The sequence below is a fragment of the Acipenser ruthenus genome, chromosome 4 (assembly GCF_902713425.1).
Source record: "Acipenser ruthenus chromosome 4, fAciRut3.2 maternal haplotype, whole genome shotgun sequence".
In the NCBI taxonomy this organism is placed as follows: Eukaryota; Metazoa; Chordata; class Actinopteri; order Acipenseriformes; family Acipenseridae; genus Acipenser; species Acipenser ruthenus.
In genome coordinates, this window is record NC_081192.1 from 84,343,588 (window position 1) to 84,370,694 (window position 27,107).

Below are 27,107 nucleotides of genomic sequence, written 5' to 3' on the forward strand. Positions count from 1 at the left end.
CAAAAGTTGTTCATTTCTTAGTAAGCTAATTGTCAACAGCTAATATACAGAGTGCCCCTTAAAATAAAGCAGGACCAAAAACCATAAATCTAAATGTTGATTCGCACTCAGATTCACTGCCAGCTTGTGTTTGTGTTTTAGTGACAGAAGTGGACCATGTAGAAAAAGACAAGACCACAAAGGAAACCCACACGTTTACCCATGAGTAAGTGTTCATTTTCAATTCAGGGGATCAGAAACATGGATGGAGTGACAGGTTCCAGCTTGCTGTACTCTAGGTTACATGGTCTGATTTTAGCTAGACCATAGGAGTGAGTTTGAACTACAGTGATTAAATACCAGGAAATGAGAGCAATGTTTCATCTATTGCATTGTCTTTGAAATATCTGCACATTCCAAAATAGAGTATAAAAAGATATTCAACAGAAGAAAAGCGGGGGTGATGATAAGGTCGAATTGACTGATTATCACTCCTTGAAGGCTATGCCTTTCCAATTAGACCATGGATGAGTAAGAAAATGTTACAATTATCTGTAAATAATAAGTATTATAATAGCAGCAGTGTGGAGTAGTGGTTAGGGCTCTGGACTCTTGACTGGAGGGTTGTGGGTTCAATCCCAGGTGGGGGACACTGCTGCTGTACCCTTGAGCAAGGTACTTTACCTAGATTGCTCCAGTAAAACCCCAGCTGTATAAATGGGTAATTGTATGTAAAAATAATGTGATATCTTGTAACATTTGTAAGTCGCCCTGGATAAGGGAGTCTGCTAAGAAATAAATAATAATAATATAGTGCTGCTGAGTATGCATGTTTTACTGTAACTTCATCTGTTCAGTTTCTGATGTTTTCCCAGGTTTTATACATAAGTTTTGTCACTTTAGTATTACCTCTTTTTCTCAATACAACATTGTACAGTAAAATCACGCTATAACACCTGGTAGAACTACAGCAACATAACATATAAACGTTTTATGAATCATGTTTTAAAAAAATCAACCATGTCCTCTCCTGAAAGACATTTCGGAATGATGATGATGATCATGATAATGGCATGATTTATAAAATGGTTTTGTAATTTGAAAAAAAAAAAAAAAATCTGTGTTTCAAAGGATTGAAGAAGAAACATTAAGAGAAGTAAGAGAGCAAGTCAAAGGGTAAGTCCTAAAATAATGTTTACTGCTGACAAGATATAAGTTGAAGGATCGTTTTATTAAGATTTACCTATTGTTTTATGAGTGCCTGTATGTCACACTTTTTAACATAGAGAGAATTACTGCTGGTATCTAGAGATACTTGTCGGTCTCTCTTTAATTCCATGTTGCCAAACTTCCAGTTTTACTTTTATCTACAGAACCGCTTATTCAGTTGTGATAAAACTTGGTTACGCCATTGTTTTCCACAAGTTGTTGTGTATTATAATCTGGGGAAAGATGGGACCTGTTTGTTTATTTGTCTGTCTGTACTGTAATATTTTCATGTACACACAGTGGATGAAGGTCATGGTGTATTTTTATCTTCTTCATGGAGCTGAAGGTGTGTTTTATCTTCTTCATGGAGCTGACAGATATAATTAGAGAATTTAAGTAGAATTATAAAATACCCTAGTCAGCAATATATGCTAATTTATATGACCACATGATGTGTCATGTGATCCATTGGACCTATATAACATGTGAGACTATTCTGCAACAACAATGGAAACGTGGAAGGATTATGGTGGGTGTCTGTGTAATCAGTTCACTCCTCAACACAGTCTGCACAGACCATGAATGTCTCCCGGGTATTTCTGGAACAGCATTGTTTGCAGAAGACCACACATGACAGCAGTTTGCTAAAGTGTACAGCTTGATTCTGTTCCTGTCTGTTTCAGAGTCCTGGGCATCTCTGTGCACCCCCCTGAGCCTGGTCACATCTTTGATGGGCTAGGAGGATCTAAAAAGGGTAGGAGATTGTTATTAACTATTGAAGGGCCATACTGACATACCTGTACTGTAACTCTCATTGCTTCATTCATTACAAAGGCAAGAAAGACGTCAATACAGATTAATACCATCCCACCCACCAAATAGATCAAGTTCTGCATCCGCTTAGCAACGCAACATAATTTGGAGACACATGGGCTGCAAATCAGGTCTCTATTTATTCAGTAGTAGGGTTAAAATAATACAGCATATCTTCCCTCATTTCACCTGTAGATACCTTACAATACTTTGAGCATGCAAACATGCCACTGCTCCAGGTTAACTAGGTAAGGCACAAAGGCGCCCTCGAGTGGCTCAACTGGTAAAAGTGCAGCCGAGTGTTGTGCAGGGTGAGTCATACAGTGCAGGTTCGCATCCTGGCTGTGTGAAGTTGCCGGTCTTCACTGGGGATTCCAAAGGGAGTGTCACATTGGCTGTGGTGCTCCCATGGCTAGGGAGGCAAAACCGGAAGGGACAGTTTCTCCTCATCGCGCCACAGCAAACCTTGCTGGCCAGGCACCCTGTGAGCTCAAAAGCAGACACCTGCAGGGCTGGCCTTGGTCCTCTAGAGGTCAGTAGCTCACAGACATGTGCTCTCGAGCTCTTGGGTATAAAAGAGGAAGCTGGATTTGTCATGGGATCGGAAAAAATATTGGACATCCTAAATTGGGGAGAAAATCGGGGGTAACATAATTGGGCACAGTAAATAAAATAAATAAATGCATAAATTAAAATAGGTAAGGTACACATGTCTCTAACACATGCCACTGGACCGCATTGTACTGGACTGATAACTGCAGGAATTGAGATACTTCAAGCATATGCAGCAGTACATCACCAAAGTGACCATTGCAGTAAGTGGATTTATATACCTCCCCAGGTCTGCCGATGGAAGGAGAGGTAAGCAAGGCCTCTTCACGGTACCTTGGAGAGGTCGGCACAGAGGAGTTCCTGCAGAAACTGACTTCTCAGATCACAGAGATGGTCTCTGCCAGGATCACACAAGGTAAGTAAGAACCCCAAAGCCATTCCAACAATACTGGAGACTCCAGCCATAAACATATACAATTTCAATTAAGAACATTGCCTGTTATGTATCAAAGCTGTATACTCAAGGTTGTGATTGTTTCACACACAGCTGAAGTTATACAAATATTGTAAGGAGGAATTTAAGTGGACTTAAGTGTTCCAAAATTAACCTTTTAAGATGGTTGTATTATTCTTGTTTTGTGTTAAACTCATAACTAGCATGTGACATCCTTGCAAGTTTTTGCTCAAAGGAATTTGTACCTTGGCATCAATGTGTGCTCCTGGTTGTCTCCCAGAAATTTGGATTGCTGTAAGTGACGTACATAACCTTTTAAATATTCACCAAATGCTGTTTCATTGTAAAGCAAAAAACAGACTGTGCCAGGTAACAACAGTAGAGTTAAAAAAAAAAAAACAATCTTGCTCTATATCTGCAGACCAATTGTAACGTTAAAATGCAACTAGAAGCAATGATTTCAGTCCGTTTATTGTATCTGCATTTTTGTTATTATTGTGATGTTATTTCATGGCTATTAACCAAATGTAAGCACGTTATTATTATTATTATTATTATTATTATTATTATTATTATTATTATTATTATTATTATGTGATATTAAATGACTATAACTGTAGATATAACTGTTTCATGTGTCAAAATTATGAAACCCATCTGAGCAGCATAGATAGTACCTAGACAGAGAAAGAACAAGTTAAATGTCAGGGTCTGTTTTTCTGACTTGTATGCATTGTATGGTTGTTTGTATAACATATTTTAAAGTTCTGTCAGGCTGCGTGTGAGTAATAAATAAATAATATAATACACTGTAGGTCTTCGTATAAATGCAGCTCTCATTGGATAAATAAGAGACAATATATATTTGCAAATAAAAAATGGTCAGAAAGCATGAAATGTAAAATCTTTCTGTAAACCAGCTCAACTGTTACACAGATAAGTATAGCTGTAGAGTAGTCAATTGACTCATCCTTGGAGCAAGGTGGCTGTCAGCCCCCTTGTCCTGTCTGTTGGCATCCAATCATCCATCTATCTATTCATTCAATGATTCATTCATTAATTCGTTTGTTATTCAGATAGCATAAGGAGGCGACACCCAGTGCTCCAGTGGATGAGGTCATGCCCCAACATATACAGTATGTATCTACTGTAAATATTAAGTCAGACTCTAATAAGTACAGTGAAACCTTGCTTGAAGGCCACCTCAAAAACACCTTAAAACTAAGACCATGTTTTTACATTCCTAGTTTGTGCCTATTGACATCAATGTAAAGTCCACCCCTGCTGTATTCTGTATTAAGGCCACCACCTACAGTCACAAATGTACCAAACATCTGTTAAAATACCTCTTCAATAAGACCAACATGCTGTATGCTACCAACATTTTATTTTTATAAGACAGAATATTACGACAATATGCATACAATGAAACTAAAATAAATAATATCAGTTATGCTAAATAAAGTGTTAATTAAGAACATTTTGAATGACCGAATACTCAAAACTCATTTCATGAATCCCATTTTAAAAAGATACAACATAGAGAACCTGAGAAAGTGAGACTATTATTGTAATAAATTGTGTTTAGATATTTTTCACAGTAAGGTCTGACTTGAGTCCAGTAAAAAAAACTTTAGCTATTTTTGAACACAGGCCTCCTGCAATGTAGGGCACTAAAATACCTCACTGCCATTAAGGAGGCTACTGCTGTTTTATTGTGTAGTCCCTTATAAGCACTTGTTGCATTATGTCCCAGTTTACTGGACAATCAGTCCAGACTTGAGTTATTTTGGAAGTTTTGAAATGAACTGTTTTTGAACAAAACATATCTAGAAAGAATGTATTTTGTGTTTGAACAATTCTGATGGTGCTTTGTTTTTCAGAATGCAATTTAGGATTACAGTGAGAAGTTCAACTGCTCAGTGGGTTGGTTACAGTACCAAAGCTATTTAAGGGTAGAGAATTTAAAAACCATTTGGGTTATATCTTGGACATCACTCTCCTTTGTTCCAGCATCTTTGCGGGTCCCTGGGATGGACAGTGATGACGAGTCAAAGACTCCCTCCCCTTCACCCCACCACGGACGATCCAGACCTTCCTCTGTCATCATAGATTCTTCTTCTGAGTCGGATGAAGGGGAGGCCAGAGGAGAGGTAGGAGTGACAACAAGTTTGGTAGAAATGCCCCATTTGATCAGTAATCCAAAGCATGATGTGAATAAAAGTCTCCAATAATAACATTTAAAAAATAAAAACATGTTAAAAAGGTTGACTGTGTTCTCTCACAATCTGTTGGTGCAGTAGTTTAGTCACAGAGCTGTGCATGTTCCTATTAACAAACAAACAAATTGATTTTTTAACAGAATGGATGATTGTTTCTCCCCTTTTCACCCATGGGAACAAGTTGTTTCATATTGGGTTTTTCTAATCACTAATCTCATTACAGTACAGTTGTGACCTGTTTATTTTCTGCAGATGTTCGATATCTACGTGGCTACGGCAGACTACACTCCCGTTGGTGTTGATAAAGAAACCATCGCTCTGAAGGAAGGGCAGTACGTGGAGGTCCTTGATTCAGCACACCCGCTCAAGTGGCTTGTCCGAACCAAGCCCACCAAATCAACACCGTCCCGCCAGGGATGGGTCTCGCCGGCTTACCTCGACAAAAAACTGAAGGTAACTTATGTCATCAACACCATCAGTGTTTTATACAGGACACGGTGATCCTTGTTAACTTGATTGTACTTCTGAAAAGAGAATTTGCCCCTTAATCAAATACATAATCATCAAACTATATATAGATACCCTCTTTCATCTACGCCCCTTATTGATTATTTGTTTTTTTGATTGGTCCCCCTCCACCCCTGCCTCCACCTTACAGTGTGCCTTGTCTAGGGAGTGGTGGCCACTTGTCCTGCCTGCTGGCATTAGTTCTCATCTAATTCATATATTTCATTCATCATAGTTACGCCAGCATAGGGGCAAGGCCATGACCCAAATTCAAATAACATAAATCATTTACAGGCATGTTTGTCTGTCAATTCAATAAACCATTAATTTCATTCCATTGGTGGTTGTCTCCTTTCTGAATTATTCAGTGTCTGATGTAAGTTTATGCAATAATGCAATGTGCAATTTAAATATTACAACAGTCATAAAGTAAGAAAGGTGCTAACCTGTATCTCCCGTTGCAGTTATCTCCGGACACCCCTGCAGGAGAGGCCCCTGAGTTCCCTGGAGAGGAGGTGTCTGAAGAGGAGTACAAGAGAAAGCTCTGGTGAGTAAGCAGGTGAACCTCAATGGGGTCCTGCCTTTAAACACCCTGAGAAGCTGAGGGGTGGCCAAGAACCATCAAAGTCAATACAGACTTTCCACATGATCTATAAAGACTTAATACAGGTTCTATAGGTTCTTACATGGTCTTAACCAGTGCAGTACACAGCAACCGAACATATGCATTTATTATATATTAGAATGAGCAGGCTTAAAAGTAAAATTGTATTTTATTACACCGGCAGTAGGCTAAAAGGTCAAAGGGTCAATGGATAATAAGGATGGTTTGTATTATCCTTTAATATTACATTATATGGGAAAAGTTTAGTTTTCTTTCAGTGCTACATGTGTATACATGTGCAACACTTAATTGATCCTTTTTCTTTTCTTTAATAGCCATCTTATCGAGGAGATAGTAAACACTGAAGAGGAGTTTGTGAGGGATCTGGACTTCTTTGTGTCCCATCACCTGCAACACATGGACACGAGCCCTGACATCCCACCAGTCATTGCCAGCCAAAAGGCAACCATCTTCAGGAACATTGATGAGCTCAGTATCTTCCATAGCAGGTGAGTGGCAGTAACAAGGGAACCATAAAGTCACAATTGCTTGAGTGTATACCGTTTTTTGTTATTTAGCATTAGTATTGTAAATAAGACCAGGAAGTGCCTTATCTATAATGTTTAATTTAGGAACAAGCAAAGTTGTCCCTGCCAGATTTTAGTTAGTTAGTTGTTTAATTTGAATTTTGAGTAGAATGGCCCTCCACAACCAGAATTGGTAATCTCTGGACTAATTCAGTGCTGTGCCTGGGCTGTAGGAATAACCACAGGGCTATGATTACACATTTAGCAGTATAACTATATGGTGTAGGGTGTGTACATGGTTGGGCTGGATTTTAGCCTCTGCTGCATAATAAATTCATGACTTTCCATTCTCTGATACACCGAAACTGCCTTGAATGTTGCATATAAATAACTAGCGGTTAGCATCAATGTGTGACTGAATAGGTAATTTCCTTCACCACCCTGAACATTTTGAGCATGTGCTCTTCTTCTGCAGCACCCTCCTCCCTGGCCTGAGCCAGTGCGACACAGATGATGACATTGCCATGCGCTTCATTAAAAACTTGGACGGCTTCGAGAAGTACATCCAGTTCCTGGTGGGAAGATCACAGGCTGAGTCGGTTGTGAATAGCAGAGCAGTCCAAGACTTCTTCAAGGTAAAATAAGAACATCACCTAATGCTATTGCACACTTTAGAAATACTAAAAGAAAATATGTAAATTCAGGAAAAAATTCTAAATTTAACACATTGAGTGTTTTATAGTTATGGATGTGTTGCACACTTTGGCACGGTTGTAACAGGAGCATAGAGCCAGCTAGGAATTTGTGTCATAGTTATTGTTCATGGGCTGAAACACCTTAGATACAATCACAGGTTTGATTGTTAAAGAGACCCAAACAGATTTTAAAATATTCTTTAAACAATTGCTGTATTCATTTACTTTTGCGTTCTAATATTAACAGAAATACACTGAAACTGAACTCGCCATCAAAGATCCATCTCAGCTCCCTGTCCTGCCAGTGACTGACTACCTGGAGAGACCTCTCAACAGGATCCAGAAATACAAGGCAGTGCTCAAGGTGAGGAATGGGACCACACCAAGTTCTATAGGGTATTATAAATAGACCATTATATATATATAATGATTTAAAGTTTTATAGATGTATCCAGAATTGCCCTTCATTACCTAGAAGGTGCCCTCAAAAATGAAAAGACAATAGTATACCTACTTTGATGACATCTTGGTCATGTTTACTGCCTTTTCGTATAGAGCCTGAATTGTATTTCTTTTATATGTTGGTTTAGGAGATGATCCGCAACAAAGCCAGAAGTGGCCAGAACTGTGCCCTGCTGGAAGAGGCCTTTGCCATTGTGTCCTCCCTGCCCCGCCGGTCTGAGAACACCCTCCATGTCTCCCTGATTGAAAACTACCCGGCCAATCTGGAGGCCCTTGGGGAACCCATCAGACAGGTAACATTGCTAGTGCCAGCCCTTTACATATTAAAATATAAAAAAGATGCCCAATGCCAATGCAGAAATGCCATTCCCCTATATCATAGTATATTTTTAGAAACCAACAACTGTGAGATACTGTTATCAGATTATCATGCTGTGTATCAGAATGTCCTGGTTGCTGGAATCCAGGGAAAATTGCGTAATCACCTCATAGGAGGAACAGCGATTGCTTGTTACTTGAGGGTGAGATGTGTTGAAGCCCCCGTCGTGATGTTTCTTGCAGGGACCGTTCACTGTGTGGGAAGGGGCACCTGGGACCAGAGCATCCTCCCGTGGACACCACCGACACGTGTTCCTCTTCAAGAACTACGTCCTGATCTGCAAACCAAAGCGAGACACCAACACAGAGACCCAGGCCTACATCTTCAAGAACATGATGAAGGTACCTGTATCTGTCTGCCTTTTCAGTGATCATTCTATTGTGTATGTGTGTGTGTATTCTCCTATATCTCTTATGTAATGCTCCCTTCTGCAGCTCACAAACATTGACTTGAATGACATGGTGGAAGGGGATGACCGCGCATTTGAGGTCTGGCATGAGCGTGAGGACTCTGTGAGGAAGTACACCTTGCAAGCCCGCACCGTTATCATCAAGAACTCATGGGTGAAGGACATCTGTGACCTTCAGCAGCGCTACAGCCTGCCTGCCTGGAGTGAGTTGAGTTTAGGTCTTCCACAAATATTTAGACTGTCTGTAATAAACTAAACTGTAACATTGGCATTTAAGGCTTGTATTGATTGTGCCAAATGCACAATGAAGAAGCACAATCTAGTGACCACCAACTCAAGTAAGGAAAAAGTACAACTAACATTTAGAAACTAACACTTTATTGAAACAAATGTTTTGACTAAAGATGTTTCTCAGTGTCTTGAGAAAAAAAAAAAAAAAACATTTGTCATTACATGTACACATTTTCTTTTAGCATTTCTAAATTCAACACATTGAGTATTTTATAGTTATCGTTGCAATAGGATGATAGAGCCAGATGGGAACTTGTGTCATAGTTATTGTTTATGGTCTGAAACATAAATAAAGAATATGTGGTAGAAACATGAATAACTTTTTATAACTTCCCTCAGAACACTATTAACCCTCATGTGTGGCATAATACTTATAGAACACAGGATTCCATGCCCTAAAACCTGTATACTGAACTGGTTACCTGATCTTAAAAGCCAAAACGTCCCAGCAAGCAGGGGGTTCAAGAATTGCTTGAATATGCCCTTGAAACTAAAGGCAGCATTCATGAATTATTTCAAGCAAATGTCTTCATGTGAAGAATTAAATCAACATTGCATCATTAAAAACAGTTCTGATTTAATAAACATAGCAAATATTTCCATAAAAATTAAAAAAACGAGTAGTTCAGTCAGCAGTTGCCTTGAAGCTGCCATTTATTACTTTTGGGGTTTCTGTAACTCAGACTGTCGTCTTGCACAGCACATTGTTGGAGGGAAAGTACAGTTCAGAGCAGGCTCTTCTGATTGAATGACAAACTAATACACAAATGAATCCTTACAATCTTGATTTGTTTTAAAAGGTTCCCCAGATTTCGAGGAGGTGCTGGCTAACTGTACAGCTGAGCTGGGAGAAACTGTCAAACTAGCATGTAAGGTCACAGGGACTCCCAAGCCAGTCATCACATGGTACAAAGGTAAGAAATGCATGGCTGGGCAGGTTACCTTGCTGTTCCTTGGCTACACTCAACTATATTGGTTGCAGCTATAATACAACTGAAGCACCTACAGTACATTACAGATAGTGTATAATATGCACAAAGAGAACAAACTCTGAAGATAATGGTTTATGTTTGTTAATATACATACATATGTCTACATGTTTCTTATTTGTATTTGTTTCCTAATGTGATGTTGCATAGACAAGTATAGCTCCCAGTGAACCTTTATTCACATAAAAGATATCATATGTTGGCACAATTGATAGACTCAGTGCAGAAAGGCTGGTGTCACACGCCATGTTGTTTCGAATGGTATTAGACCCTGTTTTACTCTGTGTAAGATGGTAGAGCAGTGGAAGTGGACCCCCATCACATCATCATTGAGGATCCTGACGGTTCCTGCACCCTGATCCTTGACAATCTCACGGCTGATGACTCGGGTCAGTACATGTGCTTCGCTGCCAGCACTGCTGGGAACGCCAGCACCCTGGGCAAGATCCTTGTAAAAAGTAAGTCAAATTTGATATCTTATAATATATCAAATTATTTTGCTTGTGTTGAATGGATATACCATTATGTACAAAATAACATGTTTAACTAAATGCTTTTGCATGAGTTCTGGCCAATTATTGTTTTGCAAATCAAAGCTATCTATGCAAAACCACTCATCCACATTTAAATAAAGTTTTATTACAAGACATTATTGCACATGCTAAACTTATGTTGATTGAAATAATTAGTGGTTGATATGCACACACTAACACAGCTTGTTTTACTTAATAACATGTTACCACTTATTCTACAATTTTATTGTAACAATTAAGAGAAAGGTTAAAATATTTACTGGTAGTTCCTGTACGTGTGTCATTAGTGCTAAAAGTAGTGAGAGCATGTTGCACTGTCTAGAAAGAAGTCTTGAATAAACTTACTATTAACATTATTAACATTAAATGAACAATGTTTGTCAAGTGTTAGAAAGATAGTTGTTAACTAAAAATTAACCATTAAAATAAAGCAATAATAATAATAATAATAATAATAATAATATAGTGTGGAGTAGTGGTTAGGGCTCTGGACTCTTGACCGGAGGGTCGTGGGTTCAATCCCCGTGGAGGACACTGCTGCTGTACCCTTGAGCGGGGTACTTTACCCGGATTGCTCCAGTAAAAACCCAGCTGTATAAATGGGTAATTGTATGTAAAAATAATGTGTAAAAAATAATGTAATTGAATGTAAAAAATAATAATAATAATAATAATGTGATATCTTGTAACAATTGTAAGTCGCCCTGGATAAGGGCGTCTGCTAAGAAATAAATAAATAAATAATAATAATAATAATAATAATAATAATAATAATAATAATAATAATAATAATAATAATAATAATTAATATCCCAGTGCCTCCAAGGTTTGTTAACAAGCTGAGGAACACCCCACTCATTGAGGGAGAGGATGCCCAGTTCACCTGCACAATTCAAGGAGCTCCAAGCCCAGAGAACAGGTACACTGGCACCAAATACACCAAACCTCACTTCTATTGGCTTTCCCCCATGTATTATATTTGAATTTATTACAGAATGTAAATGGAATATTGCCAACAATAGGTAAACATCTTCTGAACTACTGTAACAGGTGTGACCACTGCATAAAGGGAGTTTCAAGATGAGCATTAGCTTTTAGAGGGCATCTGCCACAGGATAAAGACCACTCAAATCCTGATAGGCTAAGATGATCCATTGGGTAATCATTGATGACTATTAAAGGAGAAATTATATGTCTACATTGTCACATACCTTGGTTAGTATAGAGTTATAGAGGGCACCTGCAGAACATTATTTTGCCTAGAATTGTTTTTGTCTTGCTGACAAGCATTTTGCTGTTGTTTCCATTGCAGATGGTACAAAGATGGCAACCTGCTGACAGACAAGAGCAAATACCAGACATTCAGCGAGGCTCGCAGTGGAGTCCTGGTCCTGGTCATCAAGGACCCTGGAGAGGAAGACCTTGGACGATACGAGTGCAAGGTACTCAACAGAAAGTCATGTGTTTAACTGTTTGTTTAAACCTGTCATAGAGAGAAAATAGAGATTGTGTAATGGGCTAGGGGTTTCAGATTAGGATTGAAAATGATTAGTTTGGAAACGACTTGCTGAAGTTTTTAATTGGCTTTAACTCTCTGTTACTTTAAAAAATAATGTTGATGGTGACATGGCTTTGAAAGCTGTGTTACATTTGTTATCATAAAGAAGGTGATTTTTTAAAATATAAAAGCACTACTAAAAAAAAACACAACAAAGAAGAGGTTTAATCAATGTGCTGTGTGATTCTGCAGCTCAAGAACAGGCTGGGATCTGCGAACTGCACTGCTGAGCTGTACCTGCAGTCTCCAGCACTGCCGACTCCAGAAAGGAGAGGGGAGCAAGCCATCACCATAGAAGGTAGCTGCTCTTCTTCTTGTTTTTCTAGATGGGGATTACTCAAATATTATGGTTAATGAAACTTGGTTGTCGAAAGTCAGACTCTTTGTTGTTCACCATTCATCACAAGATCCTTTAGCCTGTACACACACACATCAGTTGTGGAATTTTCTACCTAAAGAGAACATCTTACAACCTAGATCATGTGTTTTTTTGTAGTATTATTGTTTGTTAGAGCTTACCATGTGTGTATCACTGAGATGATTGTCTTATAAAACGCCATAGAATATATATATATATATATATATATATATATATATATATATATATATATATATATATATATATATATATATATATATATATATATATATATTCTATTATTATTGTAATTAGGGTCTTGGGTTCATGTTCCCCTTTTTTGTTATTAAAAGTGGTCCCATGGTTGTTGGAATGAAAGAATCAATAATATGTACATCTTGTCTCAACAACTGATGACCAGTTCCACGTGAATGAAAGTCACCTGTGTAGTGACTTACTGTAGCATGTACAGTACTCGTCTTGCAAAAGGGTATCTGGTTTGATATCAGTGTGAGAACATTTACCAGCTTTTCTCTGGATACTTTTTTAATCATCAGATATATTTTGAAGTCAAGCTGTTCTGAAACTTTTGCCCATATTCAATTTGCTATGCTTTGTTCATGATATTGGTACATCCAGGAATTTAAGGAAGTCTGTAAACCAAAAAAAAAAAACTTTTTAAAATAACTTAGTACATGACTTTTAATTGTATAGTCATGAAAATTTAACATCAACAATAAAACAGATTTATGAGGAAGGAACAGTAAGCAATGAGGCTATGTAACACAAATGATATACATTTTTATGTTATTATAGAGACACTTCTACAGATACTAGTGGAGACACTGTGGTTGTAGCATCTGTAATTACAAAATGGCAGTGTAATGTGGACGTATGGGTAGATTTGTGTCTGTGCACGTGTGCTTGCTTGGATATGTTGTTTATGTAACGTGTGTTTTGGGGTGCAATTTTGTCCATTTAAAAATCACCAGTGACCATGGTGTGGAAAGGACATGCAGTGATCAATCCTGGATTTGTATCCCAGTGCAGCCACTCGCTTCTATTTATGACTATCTGCATGTCCCTCCATATTATTGTGCACCATTGCCACCTCCCTACCTGGAAAGAGCTGTTACAGAAAGTCAGATACACATGCATGTTGGCCTTGATCCTGTACAGCTCGCACAGCTTGTGTTTTAATGTATTAATGTAGGAACAGCACAGTTGGTTGAATAAGGCACCTACTTGAAAGGCTGTTGGTTGAAATACTGTATACCAGCTGTTTATTAGTTAATTAGGCTGACGCGCCATTTAACTAAGTTGTTTCTTGTAACCTATATGTGTGGTTCAGGTGGCAGGAGCTAGGTCTCCTCCCTGTTAAACCCTGGAATGCACCCTTATTCTTTGTCTTGCTTTTTCACTTGTATATTGTCAGCAGCTCTGCAGACCCCTACTTTTAGTTTCCATTTTCTGCTGTCTGTGCTTCCATATGCTTTACTGGGCTTTAGCCTCGCCTTGTTGCACATGTTTTGTGCTTTGCTGCAGGAAACTTTTATAGGGGTCTGGTTTGCCATGGTTTGTTTTTGATATGCTTTGCCACACCTCTCTCGGCTATACAATGCTTTCCTATGCTTCACCATGCTCTAAACTTTATTAGAGCTTTGTTGTGCTTTTACTATGGGAAACTTTTATCCCCTAGTTTCATTTCCCCTACTTTTTGTTTCGGAAGATGATCAATGTAGTTATAAAAAGGCTACTCACCCCAAGTGGATGAAACCGGCAACTAATTGATTTGCAACAGTGAGCATGTAGCTTGCTTCACAGCTTTAGTTGGAAGCCTGCTGCTGCTGTAGATGGAGATAGAGAATATTGCTTTATAAAGTTGCCTATTCCAACCACAGTCTTGTTTATTTGTCAGGAATACAAAAGTTGCATGAACCTCCCTGCCTGTTTTGGTGCGATTCCTTTGAGGGTGGCAAGCCAGAGTGCTGAACAGCGAGCAGGTTCAGATAGCTCACAAAGGCAAAACAAAAGCTTGGTCAAGCGTACGAAAGCATCGTAAGCCAGAACGAAAAGCAGTCGTGATTGTGAAGATAGCCAACTCTGCAGCAGGGCGGGCGTGGATAAAGGTGGAAGTGACAGAGTGGCCATGTAATCATTTAGTAATCCAGGCTGCAGTAAATAATGTAGGTGAGTGGTTTTAGAGTGACTTTTTTAGAGTGACTTTTGTGAGTGGCCACAAAAGTCAAATTTATTTTAATTTAATCTGTAAATAAATAATTATAAAACAGCAATGGTATAGTCCTTTGTTTTAAACTGCCTGTGGCATGCTATCTAGCCTGGCCTAGACATGATTACGCAAGTGAAAGGGTTATCATACAGACAGCAGAAAGTGAGATGTTTGAGGAGTAGGAGAGGCAGCGGAATCGGAAGCTCATGGAGCCTGCCAGAATTAGGAGCACTAGGAGCCTAAATTAGTTGCCAGTTTCATCCACTAGGGGTCTCCGCTTTCCCTTGTTACAATTTTTATGCTTTTACCGTGTGAAACTTTTATAAGGGTTAGTTTGCCATGGTTTGTTTTTAATATGCTTTACTAAACCTCCCTGTTTCAATGGTTCACCTGACACTCTCCCCTCGCCTCAGATTAGACGCAATATTATCAAATCAGCCAGAATTAACGTCAACCAGCACTTAGTCATCAAACAGTGTTGTTTTTCTTCATATGTGCAGCTATTGCAGTGACACCCATTCCCGTTTCATATTCCTGTTTTTCTCTAAATGACAATCATCCATCCTTATTGCCAGAGGGGACCCCCTGCCAAATCTATCCTATTATTCTTTTGCTTTTTCATTCTCTATCACCTCAATGAGGGCTGCTCTTCGCAAGCCAAGGGTAAAACCCTGTGCTCTTTACTAACTATCTGCTTTCATCTGTGCCAATCGCCCTCTCTGGAGACCACTTGTTTGCATGTTTATTTCTTTCTCTTTTTTAGCGTTCCGGTCTCCCCGCGTGGCTCAGCCTTGGTTTGGCCGAGCCAACCTCCCTAAGTGTAGGCGACCCTTGTAAGCCGGGGAGACTTAGACTTCTCTTTGATTTATCCACTATCCTTCATTTCCCCTTGGGGGAAGTAACGCTTAGTTCCCAGCTTTGGAGGCTGATCGGTTCGGTCTCACCTCCGCGAAGGTGGCTGTCCACGAGCCAAGAGGAAATTCTAAAGTCACAAGCACATAATTCCTCCATGCAGCCCTCACTGCTGTTCCGTGAATTGATAGTTGTATACCTGTACAATTGCTTTATTTCTCTAAGAAAACAAAATGCTTTTACTTTTGCATGTGTGCTTTAAAATAGGGTCCCCTGTCCATATACAGTTAGCTGTTGATATGGAATGACTGCCAACCCAAATATGGCACAAGATCTATTCAGCGAAATTCTAGAGTCTTGACAAAGCTTGGTTTCAGTGCTCATTATTACACTACTGTAAGGTAATTAAAGACCCACAGGAAGCATGGGTGTAGCTGGGCGAGTGACTGCTCCACGTCATCGGCTACATCCCCACTGTTTAACTGCCATTGTCATCCCTTATCTCTATGAAAGCCATATCTTATCAAGCCATCCCACCCCCACTCTGTTGCCAATGCTTGAAGCTGTTAACGTGCTTGTTAGTCATATTAATTTTCACATAGATGTACCCTTACTACCTCATGGCATTGCTAATCCATTGCTAAAAAGAAAAAAAGAAAGTTGAAATGATACACAATATATTTTAAATCAAGGGTATTTAGATACATTCCAGTTGTGTGTTTTTATTTTTAGTGTGATGTACTGTATACCCCCTAGGTAAATAATTAAATAGAGTGTAAATGTGGATAAATCTTTATTCAACTTTTGAATCTGCTGTACATAACTTACTAGGCATCTGTATTTCAAATAGGCAAGAAACTGCATTTAATTAGACTTCAAAAATATATAACAAAATGTTTTTTGCAAAAATACATTTATTAAAAAAATCCTTCAGAACTACACAACTTAAGTATCTCTCAGACATCTTTTTCTTGGAACATCTGAAATTGCTGTTGGTCACATTTCAAAATATGTACATCATGGGGCCTGTAGCAACAAGTTGCCTAAAAGTTGCCTTGTGTTATTTCTCTTCAATGTGTATCTTCTCACTGGCAGGGGATTCAAATGAATTCAAGAGAATACACAAAGATTCTCCTTAGTACTTTTGAGTCTGTGTCTTTATGCATCATGAGGACTTGTACTCAAAAGGGCTCACTTTAATTTCTTATCAAGCTGCTTTGTAACTGAGCCCAGTGTAATGACCCTTACATTGCAGTCAAGCAAAATTGAGTTTGGTGAGATGTGGCCAAAAGATGATGGGATGTGGGATTTGAAGTCCTCATCAACATTGCACCCAGCTTGCATGCATTACACACACACACACACACATACACACGCACATATTTATATATATAAAACATGTTACTTTTAATTCTGAACAGTGTCCCTATATAACTTAGAATACTTTAATCAAATTGTGTCAAACTCAATCATTTCAGCTTTTACATTTCTCTAACCCCATGCTCTTCATCCTTTCCTTGTAGTCACTGAGCAAGAGACTAAAGTGCCAAAGAAAACCATCATCATGTAAGTGTCATTGCTTTTATAAAATGTTGGCCACTGCTGTGTGCATGTCGTGTTTGCTTCATTATCATTGCATGACCTGCTAACACATACACACCTGTGTAACGTGCATATTTTGCATTACCCATACAACCATACCTCATGGTGTTTTGTGTCCCACATAGATAAAAAAAAAATAGCTGGAACTTTTGGAATTCTAAATTCTGAAATTTGGATTTAAGAAGGGGATAAAATATACAGTTAATTAAAACCTTAAAGTTTGGTTTATTTATAATTTGATTGGGTCTATCAATTGCCATATTTTAAATGCAGTGTCCTTTTTAAATCCAGAATCCAGTTTCATGTTTGTTACAAATGTTCCTTTTTTAGCTGAGACTATTAAAAGCCAGAATGGAAAGACATATTTCTAGTGGCACAACTATTTTTTTTAAAGGATTTCACTTCCCAAATACCAATAATGTGGAATCTTTGAAAGTGCATCCCACTGAGTCTATTCATTTTGTATATTATTTTTAAATGGTTGAAAAAATAAATAAGGGAGGGCTTAAAATGTTACAGAACACCTTGCAAAGTTTACAAGAAACGCATTATGTTACCTTTCCTGTGTTCTGTGTTGTCTGTATCGTAGTGTTATATTTTTTAAACATATTGCCGACTCTTTTTTAATTGGATGATAAATCAATTGGGCAATACATTTATCAACACTTACTCGGGAGTGTTTGCTTGGAGAAAAAAATGTTTTAAGTGTATCCCGATCACACTCCCTCCTGCAATAATGCTGGTTTTCTGTTCCCACAATATGCCACTCATTTCAGTCATTGTTGCAGGAGTGAACATGAACTGGATATACTGGGATCTTTAGAAGAAAAATGTATTTCTCCTGGTGAACATTCTCGAGTAAAAATATAAAAAAAGTAATTCCCCTGTTTATTTACCTAGGATGTGTGAATAAAAGAATATCAACACTATCGGGAATATGTTGAAAAAAAAGTGCTGCGATATGGACAACAGCAAAGGAAAATAATGTGTTTCTTGTAAACACTGCAGGGGGTTCTGTAATCTGTAAAATCATTTTAGGTCTTGCAATTACTCAATCAGGAGCATTTAAATGTATTTTGTATTTACTATATATTAAATGTTAACACGGAAACTCAAAATACCATCCTCATTTTTACTGGTGCACACTATAAAAATGAGAAACCTTGCTTTAAGATTGCATCACATCTAATACTAGGGTGTGGCTTCTTAGACAAATCACAAAAATTTAACTATGGTGTATCTTAGTGATTAGTGCATAGCAGCTGGTTGGTTTGTGTTTACGGTTTGTAATAAATGGTACTGTATACAGATTGGGATTACTTTGAAGTGACTACAGTGCTTTCTAATTATTTCATGATTCAGTAGTTCACAAATTCCGTTAATTTGTGGTTAGGTCATGTTGACAGTAATTTGTACATGATCCTTCACTAATTCACGGATCACATTGTTTTGTATAAGTAAATCAGTCGGAAAAATCACCAGAGAGCACTGTATGGTATGAGAACAGAGCTATTGGAAGATTCATGTTACTTTATGAGTTTGGTTTGTTCACATAACTAACATCCAACTTGCCTGGTGTGGAGATGGCATGACATGCTGCAGTGTGGACCCATGGAAATGCATTTTACTCAACATTTATACTTTGTTCATCATCAGAGAAGAGACAATCACCACGGTGGTCAAGACTCCAAAGGTGAAACGTCGTGTATCTCCCGGAATATCCCCTTCCCGGATATTGAGGTCTGAGACATCAACTCCAGAACCACTCCCGGTCACAAGGCAGAAAAAACCTGGGGTGAGACCCCAACAGGAAATGGCAAAGAAAGCAGTCATTCCTGCCCTTTTTGTGACAGAACCCGAGGAGGAACAAGGGGCAACTGCAAGGTCTGTTGCCACATTGACAAAGGCTGAAGAACAGAAATCAAGGTGGATAGAAGTTGAGGAGATCATTGAGTACAAAGTGAAGAAATCCCCCAAGCTTCAGAGGAAAAGGGGGGCCTCTCCTGCTAAGCCTGAGAGAGAGCAGGGAATTAGGTCCTCCTCTGTGCCTGCCCCCAGGCCCAAATGGTCTCCCAGAAACGATCCAAATAGCAACAACTCCAATAACAAACTAGTTGATCAGGCAGGGTCTGCTCTTCCAGACGATAGTCTCACAGATGTCAATATTCAGCCACTTTCCTGGGAAGAGGACCAAAACGCTCCTTTAGCAGAGAGTGAGTGCATGAGCCCCAGTGTCTCTTCAGAACCAGGTACTCTCTGTGAACCAAACACCAGTTATTCTGCAGATAGCAGTTCTAAATCCATAACTAAGACAACTACCAGCTTCAGGCTAAAGGAAGTTGCATCTCCCATGGTTACTCAAGTTGGTAAAACTCTTGTCTTCAGCTTTGAAACATCTGAAACCGACCAGAGTGACATTTCACTAGAAACTGGGGCTTCAGCAGAAGCTGATGCTTTGACAGAAGTATCAGAGGATGCAGAACTGACCCCAGATCAAGAAGAATGGTCAAGTGAAGAAAATGTCATTGTTGAAGAACCAGAAGCAGAAGATGATAACCTTGGAAACAGAGATGCCAAGATCCTGACCCATGATGGAAAAGCACTAACTTTAGAGGATCTTGAGGATTACGTCCCCAAAGAAGGAGAAACCTATGGATGTGCAGATAATAATCAGCCACCTGCTGTAGACAAGCCCTATGAAATAGCTGTCCTCCAGAGAGAAATCAATGAACCGACTATCGGAAAACCAGTTCTACTCAATGTTGGAAGGCCACTCGTTCCTAAGCCCAGGCAGAGCTTCTTTAGCCGGTTCAAGGAGCACCTAACTGGCAGCCTTTTCATGTCAGCCTCTCGCACAGCCAATATTCAGTCCACAGGGGAACCAGGCATATCCATGCGTGTTAGTGAAACTCACACAGGTGGGATCACTCATTCATTGGCAGCGGCTGCCCCGGTGAGCCAACCTACTCTTGAGGTAAAACCGTCTTATTGCACAGAGGTCCAGAGGTCCCAGGATAACAAGCAACAGAGTTTCAAAACAGAAGTTTCTGCTCGAACCTTCAGCTATGGAACAGTGAGAGAGCCAGTCATGCTTCACATCAGCAAGAAAGACAAGCATGAGCCCCCGAAGCAATAACAAGTTGCACAAATGGAATGAATTAAACCTATTTCAGTTTAGAATATGACAAGCAGACCTTAAAGAGACATTTTAGTCTTAAATGGGGAACATTTCTGTAAACTCTACTTAAAGATGTAAAAACAAGCTTGCAATTATTGTAAATGACAGCAGATCATTCCATATCAATGCACTGATGCTGAATAATACACATGGATAGGGGCTATCCTACTTTGTGAATACAAATTAAGGTTTTTGACTGGACTACAAATATAATAACTGTATTTAAACTACATTACTTTAACATCAAAGGTAGTCTTGTAATCTGCTTATACAGATTTTGCAAGCATTTGTGAAGGGTTATCTATCTATCTTGGTTGCCTTAAGAGTCAACTAGGAAATTAAACCGGGAAACTTTACAATGTATGGTATATATCCTACTATTTGCAATACCTTATTGTTGTTTTCTGAGCACAAGACAAATACATTGATTTATTTGAATAATTTTGTTCAGGTGATGTTGCAAAAAAGAAAAACTTAAGTTAAATGAGATATATAAGTGAATAGGCCTGCTTCAGTCAAATCAATCTAATACATTTGAAAACAGCTAATTGGAGTATTTATGTATGGAGGGAATGAGTAGTCACACATTTTGATATACAGTAATTAGTGTTTGTTTTGTTTTTTTTTTAAGTATGGCATCACTGTAAGGAATGACAAACATGTTTACTTTTGCTGTAATTTGCAGTAAGACTGTTTTGAGTGTGAGGTCATTTAAGAACCAGGGAAACATTTTTGTTTCTTGAGAATTATAACAAGTGACAATTTAAAATTGTGTGCAAAATGAAAGGAAAATACAATGCCAAAATAATAAAGCATATATGTATGTTTATTTGTGTCATATGCCAAAGCTGAAGCACCAGATAGAGCCCAGGTAAATAATAATTAAATATAATTGAGTTGACAGAAATGAACTAATAAAAAAGCTTAACATGTCAACCTCCATATCTTGATTTACTGCAACAGATTCTGCCTTGCCTATTAAAGTCTAATTACTGCACACATGAATAGAGTTAGGGAGAGGCATGGTGGTGTTATAATTTCAAGACTTTGTTTAATTTGTGTTTAGTAGACAATTTTAGTATTGCACACTGACACCTCCATAGCCTGCTGTAACTGCTGTGACTTCATCCTCACTACACCGTACTCAATTACTGAAGTCAGGTCTCCTAAACACATTGTGGAATCAGACACGGTGGTCTCTGTTTACTTTAAATAACTCATACTTTGAGACTTTTGAATGACTCACAATATGTAAGGAATGTAAAATAACATTTTTTGACAAAAGCACAAAAACAATAGATTGGCTGATCTGTTGATTGAGAGAAGCTTATTGTACAATGTTTGCTTGATACTCTGTGGAAGCTGTAAGTTCTTCTCGATCAGATGTTTACAGCGACTCCTTTCTTCTATTTAATGGAATCTGATTCTATTAACCACGTACAGGTACAGGAACATACATTGGCAACTTTTAACACAAGTGATGGAAATGGCTGATCCTCTGATCTGTTGGGTGTTGGATGTTGGGTTTAAGAAATATCCAGTGGTTAATATGACAAATCATGGATTAATGCCTGTTAGAAAACTGATGCAAGGTTTGTGTGAAGATATTTGATAGATTTTTTCTTTAAAAAAAAAAACAACTTTAATGCACAAAAGATAGAATACACTGGAGTAACTAGAAAGCACTAATTGTTACTGTAATCTCATGGGATTTTCTGTGTGAAGCGTAACAATGTAAAGTTTTGTTTGAAGTACTTGTAATGCATTTTTTTTGCTTTTGTTTCAATATAATGTGTCAGATAAGAGGTTTTATTCTAGAGGAAATAAATATCTTGCATCAGTATTAATATCTACTGTATGTGTCTGTTCCTTTAATTACACATTTTGAGCACCAGATTATTATTATTATTATTTATTTTTTAGCAGACGCCCTTATCCAGGGCGACTTACAATCGTAAGCAAATACATTTCAAGTGTTACAATACAAGTAATACAATAAGAGCAAGAAATACAATAACTTTTGTTCAAGCAAAGTACAAGTGTGACAAAACACAAATCAATAATACAGCAGATAATAGTGATAGTTACATCAGGGTATGATTAAATAGTGATAGTTACATCAGGATATGATTAAATGCAAAATACTACAGGTTAAACACTTGGCAGATTACAGTATTCTGAAGTACAGGATTAAATGCAGTGAAATAGGGGGCAGATAAGAGCAAAATAAAGCACATTTAAATGAAGGGTGATAGTGTCCCAGGACACAAACAGAGGAGTTCTACAGGTGCTGTTTGAAGAGGTGAGTCTTAAGGAGGCGCCGGAATGTGGTCAGGGACTGGGCTTTCCTGACATCTGTAGGAAGGTCATTCCACCACTGCGGAGCAAGGGTGGAGAAGGAGTGGGCTCTGGAGGCAGGGGAGCGTAGCGGAGGTAGAGCCAGTCTTCTAGTGCAGGCGGAGCGGAGAGGTCGAGTGGGGGTATAGGGAGAGATGAGGGTCTGGAGGTAGCTGGGTGCAGTCTGGTCAAGGCATCTGTAGGCTAGTACAAGAGTCTTGAACTGGATGCGAGCGGTGATCAGATCTTTGTGGTTGAATGATGTAGAAAATAATAGGGACCATGTAGCCCTAGCTGACTGAACACTTGTATATTAAGATTTGCTTTCAAAATATTGAATCGTCTTGGATATAAATAAACACACTTGGTTAGACGTAGAACAGCTTTTGGTGGCATGCCTTAAAGGAATGAAACACTATAAACAAAAGAAGGCCTAGCAGTAGGTTGATCTCAAACCTTTGTGAAGTTGGGTCTTAAAGGAACCCAATGATTCAGCATCAATACCATTAGTAGGTACCATACCCATTGGTAGGGTCCATACCCTCACCATGTTTTGTGTAAAGATGTGTCTCCTACCCTCGGTCTCTACTGAATTTCCAGCAGTGTCTTCTGGTCCCTGTCTCTGTGCTGCAGTAGGGTTAGGGTTAACTTTGTCACCTTCTTTTAAGATTTTTAAGACTTCACAACCCCACTAATTCTTCCTTGTTCAAGGCTGAATAGATTCAGTTTCCTCAATCTACCTTCATAGCTCATTCGTTCTGATCTGGCCACTCTTTACTGGACTATCTGAGCAGGGACACTTTAGTAAGCAGGACTGCAAGCTTCAATAACAACCAAACAGGGACCCTTACATTCCTACCAATCTACCAGATAAAACTGGCTATGCTAACAGGACATGGGAAAGCATTCTGTTATAGTGGTCCATACAATTATAACATTTCTCCCAGTTGAAGATGCTAACAGTCTCTCAATGGTTTTAAAAAGAAAATGCATGTTAGCAAAGCTTTTCCTTATATACTGTAGTCTCGTTTCCAGGGGTGATGTACCAGGCTCATTTGACTAATGCGCACCAGAACCATTAGATTTACTAAGGGCACCCAGCATCACCACCTGTCAGAAAACCCTGACACGTCACTGTATGATAAGCAATAAAAGTAATCCATTGTGAATCTTGGGGTGAAGCATAGTCATAATACTGTACATACAGTTAAACCTGTCATAAGCAACCACCCTTAGTTTGTAATGAAAGTCATCACCTTTAACCAGTGGTTTTCTGCAAGAGGAATTAGTTGGTTTTGATTCACCATTCCTGGATCATAAATCAGCTGGGGAGTAAACCTGAAGACATATTAATAAAGAGTTCCAGAAGCTGGTTCACTTTCCTGAGATCCAGCAAATCAGCTGCAAGATCAGCTAAGACCTTTGACTAATAGCCAAAGATATGCCAGAATGTGGCAATGAAAAATTTAAAGAAAAATTATTACAGCGATATGTACAACCCTGGGGACATCAAAGGTCAAGGAATGTGTTTGTCATAAACACTACAGAATGGTTAGTTTCGCTCTATACTCTAAATATTCTTTTGGCACAGAAAACACATACAATTTAAGTGATTCACCCCAAGCACTTATCGACTATATACAAGCCCAGTCAAAATGACCACTTAATAGATATACTGAGAGAGTGCATGTTTTGGCTGTGAGTACTGGGTATTGGGTCCAAACCTTGTTTAATTGTTCAGAACCTTGAAGTTTTTTTAAGCATCTGCAGCATGGTTGTTGAAAACAGAACCTTTTCACATTGTATATAAAATATAAAAATCCAAAGACCCAGAATGGATAAAGAGATCATATATTATTGTATTATATAGGGAACATTTTAGACCATCTTTGTGGTAGCTTAAAGAACAACTTGGTACGAATGTGAAAGACACAGCTATGATGGTTCTTAGAAACTTAGGAATTAGTGTCTGAGGTTCACAAAATGTTCACTAGTGGGGTTAGCCTAAATATCATTTAAACAAGGTTGCTGCTAATCCATTGTATGATAGTCACTGATAAAATAATTAGATATCACCACATGGAGTTGTATTCAATAGAACCCTTGTATATGAAGCATCTAATCCATACTTGTTTTTAGAAATGGACAGATACAAAAATATCTTATCTATCACTTGACAAAATTCAATAAAATACACCCTTGGTTGTGAGTGCTCTGTGCCTGTAGGACAGCCCTGGGCATATTGCTGACTCACAAGGCTTCATGAAAAAAAAGATGTACCAGAAACAGACTCTGAAGAAACATGTAAAAAAAAAAAAGCCCAAGAATTAGAAAGAAAATGTAATCTTTGTGGAACAAATTGACAGTCCTTCTCAGGAAGTTCCATGCTGTTGGAATCTTAGGTTGCTGATGCCAGCCCCACAAAACAGCATTTCTGAACCAGACAATAACCAGGCCTCTTCAGTGAAGGAAGAAACAATCATCAGGATCAGGAGAATCAGGAGAGTTCTGGAAAATACTAATGAGTTGTGAATTATCATGGAGAAACATTTATTTTAGGAGTTACATTAATGGTGGAACCTCATTATGCTTTTTACAGACTGGCCTACCATTACCCTTATACTACTTCTATTGACCCTGATAGATAAATATGATCACCTTCCCGACTGGGTTTGAGTTCCTCGCAGTACAAAGAATATCTTGCAATGAGCACTCAAATACCTTATTTTACAATCAGTTGTGGTAATTCACCTATTCACAAATTCCTGGGTGTTTTGGTAGCATTTATTTAAATAATCTTCTTGTTTATCAGTCAGTACTATACCATGATGACTCTGCTAGAGTCATGGTCTTGGCTTATTCAGGCTGTTCCACAGTGCTGTGTAGTGCTCCATTCATGATAGATTGTGGAGCTGTCTGAGAATGGTAATCATTCCAATATTGTCACTCGTTATCAAATGAAGTTCATTCAAAAGTTTAAAACAGAGACAGATAGTATGTCAAGGTTCATGAATGTAAGATGACCAGTTAGTGAAGTATAACTTGACTAACTGGTCATTTGCCTGCTTTTATGACCATTGACAAACTGATCAAGTTTATGGACAAACTATTACTTTCAACTATTGATGGTAAATGAACCATGGACAGACCATGGATACAAATTACAAAAATGTAAAAGGCCATGGCTACCCATGCATAATCCTGTTTAATTATAAATGTGTGTAACATTTAGCCACAGCCACAGTGGAACTCACTTACTTCAGTATCAACATTTTCTCTATTTAGGTCAAAGACTTGAACATGTGGGAACTGTTCCGATGAAGAAGTGGTACGAAATAGAGTTCAGCCCAACTACTTTTCATAAAAGGAGCTTCAAAACTGAAGGCATATTTACTCCGATACAGTAAGTCCTTTAATAATAACATATACTGTAATGTGTTACATTTTGAGGCACATTGTGACAGTGATAGAGAGCAGAAGAGATCAAAGGATCCAGATTCAGGACTTCTGAAGTAAAACACATTGTTTTTAGATCTGTCTTCCAAGTATTTAATGGATTTTATGGGGGTTTTTTTCAGGACTGAGTCCAGCACACAGGGACCCCTCACAGGAGACAGGGCGGACATAATCTGGGAGACACAGAGTCAGGTTTACATTGAAAACACTACAAAATCCTGTGCCTATGTAACTCAGCATCAGAAAACAGGTAACATTTCATCTCCTGAGCACCGCGACTGTGTTCTCTTTGACAGTGATGTCACAGTTTAGTCTATACAACGACTGCAGGAACATAAAAAAAAGATAGGTACTGTGTTGTGAATTAGAGAAGGGCCCTTTGATAGAAAATTATAGTGGAATCTCTCTGCCATTCACTTCTATTGGTATTCCTGTTTTCTGCAATAACACTACACAACACAGTTAAAAAAAAAAAAATCAGAAAGTGTTCATTGTAATCACTGATTTAATTGAAGTCAGACTCAGAGCACATCATTACATAACTGACATTTCTGAAAACAATAAAAGTATATTCTGAGAGTTATTAATCTTTCACTCTGTTTGACAGCTGTAGGCTGTTGAAGTAGAAGGCCAATTACTTAAAGCATACTGATATATTGTTTATTTCAGCCCCACCCTGCATACACGTGACTATAGAAGACTTAAAAGTGCAGAGTGGAGAAGAGGCCAAGTTTGAAGCAGTTATTGAAGGAAACCCAACACCAGAAATTACATGGTATAAGGTGGGCTAACCTTTGTATATTGTTCAAGTCCAGGTCTTAGTTTTTCTACACTAGAGACACACTCACTGTTGTACTGTAAGTGTTCCAGTTGAAACATTTGTCAAATAATTGTAATAGTTTATTTTATGG

At 38.4% G+C, this 27,107-nt stretch overlaps 1 protein-coding gene across 15 annotated transcripts in view; it reads left to right on the forward strand.

The window, feature by feature from the left end:
- LOC117400581 (obscurin-like) overlaps positions 1-27,107 on the forward strand; it is a 156,283-nt gene that overhangs the window by 105,119 nt on the left and 24,057 nt on the right. For 12 of the 15 annotated variants that reach the window (XM_059022963.1, XM_059022965.1, XM_059022974.1 and 9 more), the window contains 21 exons: positions 142-205; positions 1,111-1,155; positions 1,872-1,942; positions 2,843-2,968; positions 5,021-5,160; positions 5,482-5,682; positions 6,201-6,283; positions 6,676-6,849; positions 7,343-7,502; positions 7,810-7,926; positions 8,153-8,317; positions 8,586-8,744; positions 8,838-9,015; positions 9,904-10,017; positions 10,383-10,550; positions 11,442-11,544; positions 11,938-12,067; positions 12,376-12,481; positions 26,026-26,143; positions 26,319-26,446; positions 26,866-26,978. In XM_059022963.1, coding sequence (XP_058878946.1) covers positions 142-205; positions 1,111-1,155; positions 1,872-1,942; positions 2,843-2,968; positions 5,021-5,160; positions 5,482-5,682; positions 6,201-6,283; positions 6,676-6,849; positions 7,343-7,502; positions 7,810-7,926; positions 8,153-8,317; positions 8,586-8,744; positions 8,838-9,015; positions 9,904-10,017; positions 10,383-10,550; positions 11,442-11,544; positions 11,938-12,067; positions 12,376-12,481; positions 26,026-26,143; positions 26,319-26,446; positions 26,866-26,978 — 2,663 coding nt within the window. Of the gene's footprint in view, positions 1-141; positions 206-1,110; positions 1,156-1,871; positions 1,943-2,842; positions 2,969-5,020; positions 5,161-5,481; positions 5,683-6,200; positions 6,284-6,675; positions 6,850-7,342; positions 7,503-7,809; positions 7,927-8,152; positions 8,318-8,585; positions 8,745-8,837; positions 9,016-9,903; positions 10,018-10,382; positions 10,551-11,441; positions 11,545-11,937; positions 12,068-12,375; positions 12,482-17,146; positions 17,190-18,881; positions 22,251-26,025; positions 26,144-26,318; positions 26,447-26,865; positions 26,979-27,107 lie in introns of those variants that run through there. The other 3 variants (XM_059022966.1, XM_059022978.1, XM_059022977.1) reach the window with 3 other exon arrangements.